The sequence below is a fragment of the Anneissia japonica genome, unplaced genomic scaffold (genome assembly GCF_011630105.1).
Source record: "Anneissia japonica isolate Jap-2015-1 unplaced genomic scaffold, ASM1163010v1 scaffold287913_len271248_cov200, whole genome shotgun sequence".
Lineage (NCBI taxonomy): Eukaryota > Metazoa > Echinodermata > Crinoidea > Comatulida > Comatulidae > Anneissia > Anneissia japonica.
The window spans coordinates 195,614-211,830 of record NW_022754083.1 but is presented as its reverse complement, the minus strand read 5'-3'; the positions used below and the strand labels follow the sequence as shown (position 1 = coordinate 211,830).

Below are 16,217 nucleotides of genomic sequence, written 5' to 3'. Positions count from 1 at the left end.
CCTAGGGGCATGTCCAAAAATAACCTCTGAGGCATTTTGGGCAATCAATTAATATTTCTTTTTCATTTTTCTGTTTATTCTTTCCAAAAGTTGCTGTAAATTTTCTAATATAACCTAATTTATTGTTTCTTTTAAAATTGTTTGACTTCTGTAAAGCTTTATTATTATTTTTTTTTATTTGACAACGGTCAGGGCACGAACTCATTAGGAATAATGACATACAGCATAAAGAAAAAAATAATACTTTTTAGCCAGCATTTCTAGAGGACTATATTTATATAGACTGACTTTATATGGCTTTTATCATTATATTTACCCAGTACTGTATGTGATGACAATGTGTAGTTTTATTGAATTTACCATTGTTTGTTTATAATAAGATAGTATAATACAAGTATTAAAATGCACGCTATCATGTAGCGATTCAATATGCCGGCATTAATTATGTCATCATCAGGAATTTATTCATACTGTAAGTAATATATTTTGTTTATGTTTAGTTAATAAAACAGACACTAATAAATAATAATAAAATAATAAAATAATATTTAACTGCAATACCACTGAGAATTGTAAAAGAAAGAGAATACAGAGAAAACCAATGAAGGAGAATGCACCAGAATCCCCTCAATAATACGGCAGCCAAGCTACCTGTAAACCATTTATGCACAGATCTACACTATATAGGAGTATTAGCAAAGTGAGATCATCTTTGCCCAAAAGCCCCTCAAAGAAGTTAGCTGTGATGCAGAATCTCTTTCAAGAACTCAACCCTGAGCAAAAAAGTCACCTGAAGGTTGCTTTGCCCATGGCGATAAAGAAAGCAACCAAATTGACAGAAGAGCGAAAGAAGATCATAGAAGAATTTGTAAAACGAAGTGATACGTCGTACACATGTCTTGGAAGGAAAGATCGTGTATACTGTGGTATGATTGATGGGGAAAAAAATATATAAAGAAAAACATTACTTGCTTTGGACATTAAGTGAAGTTCATCAGTTGTTAAAAGATGAACTTGCCAAAGATGATGGTGATAATGCAACCATGGGTTACGGAACATTCTTCGACATACCAAGACTATAAAGGAAGTGAAATACAAATTTGATGTTCCTCATTCATCATGCTTATGTCCAAAATGTTTTTATATTGAAGACTGCATGGTGTAGGAAGTGTACATTTTTTTATGGGGCAAGTTTCCGTGGGACACGAGAAAGCCTCAAGATATCCAGGGCTTGCCAATAACATTCCTCTGCCGTGGGGTCGCCGGCCATACCTCATGGTGCAGACATACTACCCGATGCTAGTAATAAGCATAGCACCGTTTCAACACTCTTCTGAATAAGTTCTCCTGGCGATACCAATCCCGAGGGGCAGGAATTATCAAGTCCAATTTCCCTTAATATCTTCACCTCCCTCATTCTTAATAAAGCGTAGAGCTGATCGAATTAATTGGGCATCAAGTCCTGCCTCAGATGAATTACGACAGCCACTTGCAGATGTAGATCCTGGGTGATGAAATAAACTTTGCGTGCCGTGGGGTAAGTTTGAAGGTCACCGTAAACTGTGACACCACGGACACGGGAGGGACGTCGCCCTGTGCTGGTTCCGTCCGTTCCAGGTCACCGAGAGTAGCCCAAGAGGACACCCTTAGCCACTGGCGCAGACGATCCAGATGGAAATGGGCGTCATGCTTTCGGCACTGAACTCTGAGAAGAGTGTGGTGTCCCACATGATTGTGGGAGCACCCTTCTCTTTTGCATACTCCTTCTTCCTCTCCTCTTGGCGATCCCTCTTCCCATGGATTTGAGAGGGTTGAGCAGCGACCACTCCGGTGACCTCCCCCTCACTCGTTGAAAGATGGTCTGGAGGGTACCTGCTTCAATGCGTATAGCAATAGCCGCCAAACATCGCCAGTGGATCACTGATGCTGGGTGACAGTAAACACTCCGGGCTCTTCCTCACCCATCACTGCACAAACCATTTGCATTGCCTGATAGATACAGTGATCAATTGCAAATTTGACCCCTGGCCCTCCCATTCCTCTCTCTCGGTTGAGGTGACCCTGTAGCTCCTTCACCTATGCACGCTACAGCTAGCTGCCTTAAAATTTCAAGATGTCGTTGTGCTTGGCGCCAGGAACTACGGCCCAAGGGTCTAAGAACTGGCTGTACATGTTTACCCATAATGTGCATCCTCATGTTAATGACCCTCCTAAGGTCACATCCCAGCCAAACGCAGGCATTGTCCAGAGGCAATGGTTGTTTTACTGTTCTGGGTTGAGATGGTTCAGTTGAGGATGACACTGCTGATGGCAACGGATCTGCAGACGGTAGTAATTCCAGTGGTGGCGGACGGGGCGAATCGGCGAGAAGGTTGTTCTCCTCGACCGCGCTTCCTGGGGAACAAAAGAATACATTTCCAATTAGAAACGGACATAATGCCACAAGTACTCGAAAACTAGAGCTGAACTGGAAAGCATGCATTGCTACTGTACATGGTATAATAAATGGTATAGCCTGGCTTTTTCTTCACTTTGTGTTTACTCTGGATACAATTGAGGAACAGAGTTATGATGTCTATTATGAGTCTCCTAGACCCTTCCATGGAGGGCAAAGTTTCTTGCCTTTGCCTTTGGGCGAGCTGTTATCGAGTATATACACTCTATCCCCTCGTAGATAAGGCTGCTTCAGAACACGTAGATCATCATTCTTCTTCATACGCTTCTGAGTCTCCTTGAGGGTCAATCTGGCCGTGTCATGGGTGTCCCGAATGAAACAAACCAAATCATTGGATATTTACCCAAACCATACCAGCAGAACTTTTCCTTCAATCTGAACTTTGTTCTCGTAATCGCCTGGTGCCCCGCTAACGGTAGGTATGGCTTCTGTCTGCCACTCACTTGCCCAGTAGTATTCTTCTACTGTATGAACAGGATCCCTTCGTCGGTCAATTGTAGGCGGTCTTTATTCAACCAAAGGAATTTAGTTGAAGCTCTGGAAATAAAGAGTGTCTTTTCTGAGGGTTCTCTGTTCTGCATCCAGTCTAGGATGGGTGCAAGGTCAGGATCGCTGGCCTGGCCCTGTTTTATTTCATCCAATGAGTAGCCAGAGCAAAAAGAAACTTTAGCATCTGGCTGTACAGCATAGATAGATAGATAGAAATCTTTCCATAATTCCATAATTTAACAGAACGATATTTAAAAGTTCTTTTTCCAAAATCATTTCGCCATTGTGGTGAGACTAAAGTGTTTTTCAATTTACTACTTGTATTTATGCTATGGTAAGCATAAATTAATTTGTAAAAATTAGTTAAATATTCAGGAACAGTGCCTGATAAAGCATTTAAATGTCATTAAAAGAATGTTTTGTTCCCATTGTTGGTTTACATCCTTCCACAAGGTCATTAACAGGTGTTCTAATATCAGCATGCAAAATAATTCTGGCTAGTCTATTGTAGTAAAACCTGGAGTGAATTAAGGTGTGCAATTCAATATGATTATCCAATGTAAAGAAAGTACTGTATCAAAGGTAATTCCTAAGTATTTAAAATTATCAACTCTATCAATTACATGACTGTTTATTGATAAGGTAATATTTGAAAATTGAATTTTGAACAGAATACCATAAATTTTGTTTTAATAAAATTAATAGTTGATTTACTTATTTTAAACCAGATATATTGGCTACATTTTTGTCAATGATAGATTGTAATTCATTTGGATCAGAAGCAGAACAAAGGACACTAGTATCATCTGCAAAAATTGCACATTTTGAATCGGGAGTGATAATTTCAGGCAGGGAGTTTATATAATAAAAAGAAGGGGACCAAGAATTGATCCTTGAGGGACACCAATATTGATACCTTTAGGATCTGATAATTTGGATTTAATTTTAACAACTTGAGATCGTCCAGAAAAGTATGATGAAAACCAGTTTAAAGTAGTGCTTCTGATTCCATATTGTCAATTAAAATAGTATGGTTAACGGTGTCAAAAGCCTTCTTTAAGAAAATAGCAGTAGTAAACATCGCCATTGTTAAGATTATTCAGAATGTGTTCAAATACATCAATAAGTGCAGTATTAGTAGAATGAAATGGCCTAAAACCAAAATTTCATTTCATTTATTTCATCCAAAAAACATTTAAAATGACAAACACAAGATATCAGAGCAAAAAAACAACAATAACCCACATGAGTGACTACTGTACAATAGGTTTTCTATGTCAGTTTCTAAGTCTCCTTAGGGCCTATTGTCTAGCACAGCTGTAACAACTACAGAAGAATATATTTTGGTTTGTGTTGCATTGGTTGTAGTGTTAAAATGGCTCTAAATTAAGAAGCAGTATTAGTATAATGGTGGCATTGATAGTTGCATAGATAGTAGAGCAGTTAATGCCATGAAGTGTGCATTTTATTACCAAAACATGAAACTTGGACAAAGTTTCTTCTATGTATAGAATCAAAATATCGGGAGGTTTGATTGAAAGATTGAAAACTCAGATTTCTGAGTTTTCGCATGTAGTACGAGGAAACTTTGAAATCGGAGGTTTGATTGCAAGTTTGTAAACTCCGATTTTAGAGTTTTCGCGTATAGTACGCAAAACCTCCGAAATCGGAGGTTGGTTTGAAAGTTTGAAAACTCTGATTTTGGAGTTTCGCATATAGTACACAAAACCTCCAAAATCAGAGGTTTGATTAAAAGCTTGCTTTCTCTATAAATAGAGAGAGCTTGTTTTAGTACACAGAAACTCCGAAATCGGAGGTATGATTAGAAGTTTTTAAAACTCGGATTTTGGAGTTTTTGCGTATAGTACGCCAAACCTCCATAATCGGAGTTTTGGCGGCGGGCGCAGACACTTTAAAAATGGAGTAACTACATACATGGGAACAGTTAACCTTATCCATATTTTAGCAGCTCTCCACATGCCTTCGACACTTCTGGAAGATCAGTCATAGATGAAACAATAGGCATATTCAACTGGTCTATTTTGAGCAGCTCTTTCTACTCAAACTGCACATGTCGTATTTGACTGGTCACACGAGCAGCACAAACTCCACACAAAAGCAGCTCGAACTCCTCGCAGTTTTTTAACCAGCACGAATACGCCTAATGTCTTATTTCAACTTAGCGGATCTAAGTCTGCCATCTCAGACAAAGATAGAGGTCTTTGTCATTTTCGGGAGCAAAGAATGTCTTCAAGTCGCCCTCTCTATGCAGAGATGCTACATGAAGCCCAGAGAAGCCTGCAGCTTCTTGACTTTTTTAGTTTTGCTATTAAATTTTACAGTAAATTGAACCATTTTGTTTTTCGGTATTGTATCAGTAAGTGGAGTGTTTGGATCTTCTATGCGAGTGACCAAGAAATCTCCAAACTGAGCTTTAGTGGTCTTCTCCATATTCTGTAAATTAGTGATTGATGAGGTGCTGACAACCTTTGTTTCGATGTTGCACAATTCACTGCTATCATCTTCGGATTGCCAAATTCGTCTAAAGTGGGAGAAACCTTCTTTACGTCTTTGAGGTACTTGAATGGTGTCTATTGACTCAGAATCACTTATAGCTGATTTGAAACTCTCATTTCGTCTTCTGTTAATCCATTTGCTCCACTTACACCCTTTATTTTGGCATTTAACAGCACTCATGATTGTGATCCAATGCAGTCTTGCAAAACTTTCTGTATGGTAAACAGTCCACTAGTAAATTGTATAGATTGCTGGATGATTGTTACTGTATGAAGATGTTTCATAGTATGGATATGAACTGGTAGCCACCTTGAACAATTATAATTGTCCAAAGCAAACATCAATGGGGCTATGGGATGCAGTAGATTTAAGTACAGTTCAAAGTTGCCTGTCCTAATTGGCTTCACAAACTGAAAAAGTGTTAACTTTAGCTCCATCCTCAGGGTTAAATTCCAGAACTGGAACATCGGGTGCTTCTTCATGTGGTTTCCCACTCACAGAAAATTGCATTACTGTACTTTAGGGAAAATTTACTGCCAATAAACAAACACTAACATAATTATATATTTTCGGAAAATATTTCAGCCGCTCTGAGTCGCTTTCCTATTCTTCCTTTATTTTTTCACACAGTTTTAATAGATAAGATTAATTCATACTAATAAACAATACATTAAATTTAAATCTAAATAATATAATGTTAACAAACAACTAAGAATAATTAAAACGTGGACATAGTGTCGCTACTATAATAATGAGATTAACATTTTTCAATCTTTTTATACAGTAATCAATTTTATATAGCCGGAGTTATGTATTGACCTAGGCTACTACAGTATGGCTAACGACAGGTACGCTTTCTCCATTAAAAATGCTTTTTCCTATGAATGGAATGACTTGTACGAAGCACAAACTCCTGTAGACCAAACCCAGTACCATTACCGGGAAATATACTCAATGCAAGTCATTGTTGCTCTTTCAAGTCTTCCTGTATCACTGTGCTTTCTGCAGTACATACTTTTAGCCAATTATGAGAAGGTCCCATCAGCATTGAACTAGGGCGCTATCCAGCACAAGTTTAGCAATCGTTAGATTCTAATTATTTATTCAATGTACTTTTAGTGTCTGTGTAAAATATTTAGTCCATGAAATCTTGAATTGATTAATAATATTTAGTCCATGAAATATTGAATTAATTAATTAATTTAATGTCCATAATGTCATATCCGGTCATTTTTGCATCAAGTGTAAAAGTAAATAGAAACATTTAATTTTTGGGTAAAATTCTGTTATTAGGTACCTCATAACATAAGTTCATAATTCCATATAGTCACATCGTATAAGTGTCAAAGTTCATAAATTGCATTTCCAGTCATTTTCTGAGAAAATGTTCCATTACAATAAATATAGATGTATTTATTCTGAACAAAATGAATGATCTAATCAAAATGACCAGTAGTATTTTGAGATATACAAATATGAGGTCAAAGGACAAAATGACAGAAACGTCATTTCCAGTTATTTTTGGACGAAATTTTTCATTAGAGCAAATAGAAATATGTAGGTTGTGAACAATTTAAGACCAAAATAAAGTCTCTACAGTTTGTAGTTGCCAAGTTATGAGCCCTTTTTTTTATGGCGACCATCTTAAGATCAAGATGGCCACCATAGCGAACGTTGGAGGCTTGGCAACCCGCTATATTTGATTGTGCCAAGTATTGGTAATAAAATGCACAACTTGGCTATTTTTGTGGCATTAACTGCTCTAATGAGATTAATTATGGTAGTCTTTAAAGAAAAAATATAGCCAACATGATAGCTAAAAGTTTAGTTGTATACATTAAATTCTTATTGTTGTGAATTTGTTATGGATTGGCCATTTATGAATAACCATGGTGTAATTAAGTATAGTATTACTTAATCATGAAAACTAGATTCTCTTTCCATATCTTATAACAAATCAATTTAGAAATATCAATGCTGATAGCTACCTATTGATTTTGTAGGATTATTCAAGAGTGACCATCTTTACAGGAAACTAGATAAAGCGACTTCTTGTAAGGTATTTTGAATGTGATATTTTCACATTTTCAGATTTGAATTCTTAAACATTTGCCTTAAAAATTATGGTTGGTTGTTGTTTTTAAATTTGTAAATTGTCATATTTTAACGAGATAAATTTCTTCCGGGATATACAGCTGTAAAGTTTTGTATTATATTTTTTTTAAATTCAATTTGAGGATACCTGTACGTTCCATTTTCAGTGTACCTCTGATACTTTTTTTTTTTTATAACAACTTGTACAATGAACGAATGTCATCATAAAAAAAATTGTCTGCTTTTGAACTGATATTAGGAAGAAATATGAAAATATATCTTCAAGATGACCTTACACTCCGGGACCCTATTCAAAATCATCAAACAACCATTACTATTTAATGACCTTCATGGGCAGGAGTTGGAAGAGTAACAAGTAGTAATCTGTGCCATTATTTTCATTGACCATACTTCTCCCACTCACCCAATTGGTCACCCAATCATAAATGACACTTAAACATTAAACATTATTCAGAAAAAAAATCTATTTGTTAGCAAAAACCCTTGTTATAGTATCTGAATGTCATACATGGTCGTAATAAATGTGGGCGGGGCCACCCAGCCTTGACGCTTTCTACCCAGTCTAAAGCTAATTTCATGGCCCTTCACTCACCTTTATTTAACCTCCATGCCCATCCTTAAAATCCACTCTTTATTTTAAGTAGAGCTTACTCACCCATGTCCTCCCTTAGTTTTCTCTTTCTATGCTAAAACCCTGGTCATTATTGGCTCGCCTATTACAATAGGATAGCACCATTATGTTTACAACAGCCCTAGATTTATAGAAGTATGATCAATTTACTGCTGCTTCAAATTCTGTGTACACTGAAAAAGACACGTATCCCCCTACTGAGAACACATCATCAGTGCTACTTATTGTAGAAGGCAATAGTTGCTTGTTCATTTGATTTTTTTTTACTACGGATATAGGCTTAAGAAACCTTCCTAAGGATTGCAATGAATTGAATGGTGCATTAGCAGGTGTAAATTATAAGCCTACCACCTATTACACTACGCCCTATGCTTTATCGTCGACATACATTAAACCGCATTTATAGATGAGCTTGTCAACTCACGAGATGTCAGCTTATTATATGTTTTGTCTGCATTTTTTTGCAGAAATATATGTTGTGCTAGCAGTACTGTATATTTATTACACGATATAATGATATAAAGTAGCCACAGCTGTTGCTCAGTATCATGATTTTCCATTTCATATAAAGTGGAAAAAAACACAAGAATGACATTCTGTGCAAAATTTGTTGTATTTTTTAGAATGGAATTAATTTATGCATTAGATAGTTAGCTAACAGCGACTCTGAAAAAAAAACCAGGCATGAGGCCATAACTGATTCTACATTTTGATCTTTATTAGAACATTATAAGTCCAAGATGATGACAAACTTAACTAACAGAAATAAAAACAAAAGATAAATTCTGACCAATCAGAAAAATGTAGGCAGTTTAATTTTAAGAGACAACATGATCTGCTGATGATAAACAAATGTTTATTGTAGAACAAAGGCCTTGCACTTACCCTTAAAGGAATAATGCAATCTCTTTAGAGACTCTGAGACCATAGTTTTTTAAACTAATTCCTCCATGTATCTAATTCTTATTGCCAAGGCTTTAGCAAATAAAATTTATGACCAATGTACAGAACCATGAATAATATCAGTATTTTCAAATCACGTCTTTATAAGAGATTGTTTAGTAGCTGACAATAAATATAGAATATTATATTAGATATAATTTGGAAAAGGAGGTTTTTGTTATTCTGGTTATTCTGTCAATTTTAAAGGTTGTAGGTTTTGTGCAACTTATTCTATGCATTTAAATTCTATTGACTGAATGGAAACTTTAATTTTTTTTGTGTGTAATTTAATGACAGTAGTAACTTTGACCTTTATCAATCTTTATAAACCATTCCCACTTGCTTGCCAATTGCTGCATTAGTTTCCCATCAGGTCATTGGAGCAGCAATCCTATAATCCATGCTTTGAATCCTGGGTGTCACAAATGGGTTGTTGTAAACTAGTGACATGAAAATAATTCATGAAATATTAAATCTGTCAAATTGCAGCAATTATAGTAAACAAACATAGTAAATTGAAATTGCTACGTAATACTGGATAGGTAATTAATTATTACATCTTTTGTCCCATATCAGACCTGCCAACCCTTGGGTCATGAAAATCTGGAGATTTTTTTAAGAATCTTAAAAAAATCAGAGATTTACCAAAAAATCTGGAGGTTTCCAGAATTAAACTAAAAGATGATGCAAGACACCAAAAAAGTCACTTCACTGCAAATCATTGGCCATTGGTGGCGACATTCGAATTGAAAATGGCTGCTTGTTTATTGCACCTCAAAGCGGCGAATACATTGAATAATAACGATCAAATCACTCATATTATGCATAAATCGGAGTATTTTTTGGGAGGGGGTGGCCTTTGAAATTGGATGAAAATTACATTTGATCGGAAGAACTGGAGATTTGTATAAATATTGGGTGACACCCGACAGGATCGGGTGAGTTGGCAGGTCTGCCATATTCAAGAATGTAATTGTTTTTATCATTTACCTATTTTGGTATTTTTATTTGATTGTAAATTGTGAGCAATTTAACCTTGGCTACAATTCACTTTTTGTCAATTGCTTTCTCCTTTTTGTATTGTTTTGAATAAAATATACCATAAATAATAATATACAGTACATGTAATAAAAAATAAAAAAACAAATTTATATTTTGATAGTAGCAGGCATATACTGTACCTTACAAACATCAAAACATTGTTGATGATATGGAAGGAGGGTGGTGTGTCTGTGTGTGTTGACAACGAAATTAACAGATTGTTGTTATAAATAATTACATGGGATTATCATTCAATTCATAATGCTGTTGACGATCAATAAGTACATAATTTTCAAATGTGCCATTAATTTGTTGTGATTAGTACATGTCCTATGTCCATTCAAGTAGTGTTTCATAGTATAAAAACTTAAATGGAATTTGGTGATGTTAATGAAGTTTGTTGTTAGGTAATCATCACAGTGTTCAGTGTTAATTTCACAGACTTTACATCTTAATGCAAAAAAAAAAAAATCCTTTAGCCAGCCTCTAGTCAACTTTGCTTAAGTGTTAACACACACAAATCAAATTTCTTGTCATACTGTAGCTTGCTCGCTCACGATCTTAATTTTCATAGGCCCTCCTAGGGTTGAGGGGAAAATTAGAGTTATTATTATGAATGATACTTTGTGCTTGAATTTTTTTTTTTTTTCAGGTCTTCCATAGTGAAAATAATGCATTCATTTGGAGTTTTATTTTATTTTCCTTTGTGTGTTTTTTCTGTCATTAATAATTCTATTCTAACATTTGTACAAATTACGTTATCTTTTTCTACAGGTTCGGGACATGATGTTGTGATGGAGATCCATGCTCATAAAGAAGGAGTGTGGTCTGAACAGATCCAGTTGTTGAGTAAACAAGACAACAACAACCAAATCACGCTAGTCATTCATGCGAGGGTTATGGGTAGGTCAGCCAGTCCTATTATAAATACTGCAATAAAAACCTCATTGAGTTTGAATGAACAATTAATTCTTATGGCCTTTAAATGTTCAAAAGGGCATGCCCCTCCATACTTCAGCCAAATTTATTTTTAATGACAATATCCATTCAAATTGCACATGAAGCCAAACAAACAATTACTTAATTGTACCACCTTGGAATATTTGCCAAGGTAAAAGAACATTGTTTTATCATGCATCTATTAAAAAGTTGGAGTAAAAGTTTCAAATCATGTACAAGGGTAATGCTAAACTAGTATTTTTTATTTAGTCTGATATTCTGATAATAAAGTGTTGTATATTTTTTATGCCTATATAAAACGCATACTTTGTCTACTTGGGGGATTATTCTATAATTAATTGGAACTATTAACCATTCCCAAGCTTTTCTTCCAAAACTTTTTTTGTGTCTTAGAAAAATCAGTTGTACAACATATTGAAATGTTCTTTTCCTCTGGAGCCTGGCTTTAAATTCTATGTATGATGTCTATAGTCAAGCATTTCTAAACAAAAAAATAAAATGCTTTATATCATGCAAGTTTAAATCAAAGTAATGTGTATAATTACTATTCACAGATAAAGAGCAAGGTCATCCATTATTAAAAGAAGGGATCCACTGCTTAGGAACACTAGACCCCACAGCTAGTACAGACTCTTCTGATGCCAGTGATTGGAAGGGCTTTGACTGAAAGAGTCAACCAAGCTCAACAGTGCTCTACAAATTACTGTACCAAATTTTCCAATTATGTTGTATATTGTGTATGTACTGTTTACAAGAGCCTTAGCATGGATACCATCTGCAGAACCACTGCTATTGTCATTTCGACTTTAAGTAATATCTTTTAATTGAGTAATGACTGATTATAGAAGAATATATGATGCAATGATGTCTTTTACAAGAAAGCCATGAAAAGAAATCAGCATCTATTGAATCCAAAGGATGTGCTGTCTGTCTGCAGTGCCTAGCAGTATTGATATCAGCATGGAGGTGAAGTTGGTGTTGAAGTTCAGCTTCCTTTTCATGTTCATTTATTTGTTCTCTAATATTCAGACATTTTATATTTGTTTGTTCTAAGCGTACAATTCTGTCAATACAAAAGTACTTTTATCACCAAGAGCTCCTATTTTATAAAAAATAATATACAGTACTTCAGTAATTACAATTTTAACAACAAACAGACAAAAACCAATAGGTTAAGCAGCCTAGTATTCAGCCAGCTAGGAAAGGAATCATTATATTTTACTAATACTGTACCAATCAAGTCATACTTGGATATGTTTCCTTGAAGTTGTTCTTCTAATGTAGGGAGATGTATGTTGATTCTGGATTTCTGTTGAGAGCACTTAGGAGGAGACAGCTAGTTTTGAAGACATATATGATGGTGCTGAATGTCCCAGATGTTGCACAAGTGGCTTGAAAACATAGTTGAGTGTCTTCTAGATTATTCATGGGCTCTAGCACATTGCATTCTTTGTCAAGTCATTGTTGCTGTCCGTTGCTGTAATGTCAGGACAAGTAGCAAATTCAAAAGTGATAAGGGGAGCCTCAATGATTATGTTGATGAGTGGTGGGATGTTAGTGATGAGCATTAATTTATAAGGTTGATGTTGATAGTGTGTCATGAAAGACCATGAAGATCAGCAATCTGTTGGTGTGTATGGTTGTACTTTCAGGCTGACGAAAATGGTTACAATCAGGTGGGATGCATTATACTCCACCACACAGAGGTAAACCAAGGAGCACCATTAAGTGGCTGTATAAATGACTTAAATAAACAAACAAACAAAACAAAAACAAAAAAATCAAACAACGTTTTTTACTCAGAAGTGGGCCAATTAGATGTTAATTGAGGTTTGAATGCGTGTCCATAAATAAAACTAAATGGAAATGGTTGGTAATACAGTATGCAAACAAGTTTTTCAAATTAAAGATTCAGCTGCAATGCATAACAAACACCCAGGAAGATTTATTACCCAGTGATTGGTATATTTCTTGCTGCAGCCAAGAAACCCTCAGAAATCAGTATTTTTTTCTCCCCAAGGGGTTCACAACTAAAGGGGCATTAATATTCCATGGTACTGTTTTATATGTCTAAAATGACAATGTAGTCGTATTTAATTCCATGCATTGATTTCTTTGTATAAAGACTGCCGCCTGATTCCTAAGAGAGAAAAATCAAGAAACAAACTTATCCAGTTCCCTCTCTTGCAAGACTTTCACAGCAGCTAAGGATGTTCCAACACAGCCTTTGTACGATGCTGCAAAATGTATCTGTTTTTAGTCTTCAAAGCGTCGCTTTCCAAAAGATCGCTCATTTCTTTCACCAAAGCAAAACCCGCCATCTTGGAAATGTCAAAGGGCGTTCAATGGATGTCATTTTATGAAACAAAATGTATGGAACAAAAAATTAATGGATTTCATGATCAGTGACAAAATGGTGTAAATAACCAATGTCACATGATACGAAATCCACCAATCAAATGACAAGGATCTATTTAGGTGTGTTATAGTATCTGCTGTAGCTGGTGGACATTCCCACTCTTAACCATGTAATGTTGAAATTCTTTGAACCACGCTTTTATCATGACAATGGCTTTCTCAAGCTATTGCTAGTCATGTGACATATAGTGGGTACTACAGTAAATGTAAACATCCACATCGTAAACCACAGTGAGCGCGCTCATTGAACACAGTATATTGAGAGTGTTATGATGTATTTTAGAGAGCGACCCAAAGTAAAGTAAGGCAGTAGGCCTATTTTCTTTTTAAATAGTGATTTATAATTATTTGGCAATCTATGTGCATTTTATTTATGCTCTAGAATGCTGCTATAGTACACTAGGCTACATACAGTTAGGCCTATAGGCCTAGGCTGCACTGTGAGTGTTTAAACCTTGACCGGGGCCCGGAGCAGGAAGGGAGTTGTTATGCCTCGACTATATATGTCTGTAGTCGAGTACTGTAGGTAGAAAAATAACGCTTAACAGTAGCTTAACCAAACTTGTGAAACAGGTTGGTGATAATAGGCCTGGTTGGTATGGTACATCCTAATGCATACGTAATAATAATATGTCATTAATGATGATCATTATCCTCGGCAGTAACTACAAACATCCTATGATTAGATTTTGGATTTGAAGGAACTGTTAAATAATTACTCTTGCAACGAATTGGGAGATTCGTTTTTGTTTTTTTTCATACAGCGATAGCATTTGCCATGAATAATATTCTTGACTTAGGCCAAGGCCTAAAAAGTACCTCAGCCAGTGACGACTCACTGGAAACCATATGCACGTCGTGAAGGTACCGTACCTTTCCTTAAAAAAAAACTTCTAGGTTTTATTCCCACTATCCATTGGATAACTCGCATTCCAACCAACATTTGCAACATCTATGATGCAACTTAACAACAAGGCGAAGCCATATTCAATGCACTGTCGTCTTGCAATCTCGATAGATGTAAACAAAACCACTAAAAGTCATGTGACCGGAGCCACCGATTTGGTCTATTCATCATTTAGTTTCTGCTAGGATTTGGGAGGTCTTCTGTGTCCATGATTTTCTTTACTTCGAACTTCAGCGCCATTTGATTGCTTCCCTACACAATCTTGCCTATCCACACTCTACAAATTACAGTTTCTCCTCTTTTGTCAGTATAGGTTTAGGACCATGTGTCGACTCCCATAGAGTGTCTGTTGATCTTATCTTGTAGGGTAGACCGGGGATGCTCTACAATTTTGTGGTTGCACTCAGGAATATCTTGCTAGTGATGCATTTTTAGTTTTTCAGTTGTTTTTAATAAAAAGTTGTCAGGCAGCCTTAAAGAAAGTTAATTCTACTGTATACATGTAGGTATTACAGCCATAGTATATCTGATCAACTCAATGATAGTTAGTACGGCACCGTATTCGGTGTACTGTTCCAATGATAAAAGATAATGTTGAACAAGGAAGGTCATGTCTTATTTACTTACAAAAATGTAGTTTTATTATTCTCCTTTGTAATCTTGTGACCTGGTAAAATACTTTTGGTTTCATGCACTCTTATTAATTAATCATATCATTATTATAATATTAATGGAAAAATTCAATTGTTTGATACATAATTCCAGGAAAAAAATATTATATGAAACAAATGTCTATTTAGAATGTACTGGCGGTACGTTATAAATGCTCACATCTCTGGATCTACTTATCCTAGGGAAGCCATTCAAAGACCAAATTTGTGATCTACCCAAATTTATTATAAACTCAATTTTTTATTTTCCAACCATGAGACTAATATTTTGTGGTGAGACCTCACATCTAATTAATTCACCATTCAAACCTTCAAACAATACTTTGTACTAATAAGATACAATTTAATTTTAAAAAGCAATTTTGTGAAAGCTGTAAGACTTGAGTGATGAGTTTTAGTCCGATGCTTGCTTCTATATAGTGCACTTTATAAACATATGTGATTTAGATGTTGAATGTGAATGTTTGATGCAGGATTCATCTTTGCAATGAATTCACAGCTACGTGAATTTCTACCACAGCCTTGCTGTCACTCAGTTATAATGTAGTGTATGAATATTATAGAAATACAGTTGGCCTTCTGTTAATGGCAACTAATGTGAAGCAATGTTGGCATGATATGCTTTATAAGACTAACATCATTATTATTGTGATTGTTATTATTGTTATTTTTATTTATATTGTTATTAAATACTATTACTACTATTATTGTTGTTATTACCTTAATTTTTTATTAATTTTAAGTAGTTTTATTACTAAAGTCAAAAACGCAGTACTCATGTTATTGATGAATATATTATGATTTATAATATTAATACATATATTACTTTTCAAATCTACTCAATATATAATGAACATTATTTTACATTATGGTATTTACGACATTTACAAGTGGCTGTATGTAATTATTGATGCAGATGAAGATAACATATAATGTGTATAAATATATGTTGCCGGAGGGTTTCTGTATTTCAGTATAAATTACAGGTGTATCTCGATAATATATTTTTATTTTAATCTTGACCATTACTGTAATACAAAGAATTTCACATATTTCGCTAACCTAAGTAGT

General features: G+C 35.1%; 1 protein-coding gene across 1 annotated transcript in view; it reads left to right on the top strand.

Annotated features, from left to right (window-relative positions):
- LOC117123084 (UPF0687 protein C20orf27 homolog) overlaps window positions 1-13,750 on the top strand; it is a 27,519-nt gene extending 13,769 nt beyond the window's left edge. The window contains exons 3-4 of the mRNA XM_033268912.1: window positions 10,965-11,093; window positions 11,705-13,750. Of these exons, the coding sequence (XP_033124803.1) occupies window positions 10,965-11,093; window positions 11,705-11,817 (242 nt within the window). The 3' untranslated portion in view covers window positions 11,818-13,750. The remainder of the gene's footprint in view (window positions 1-10,964; window positions 11,094-11,704) is intronic.
- The last annotated feature ends 2,467 nt before the right edge of the window (window positions 13,751-16,217 follow it).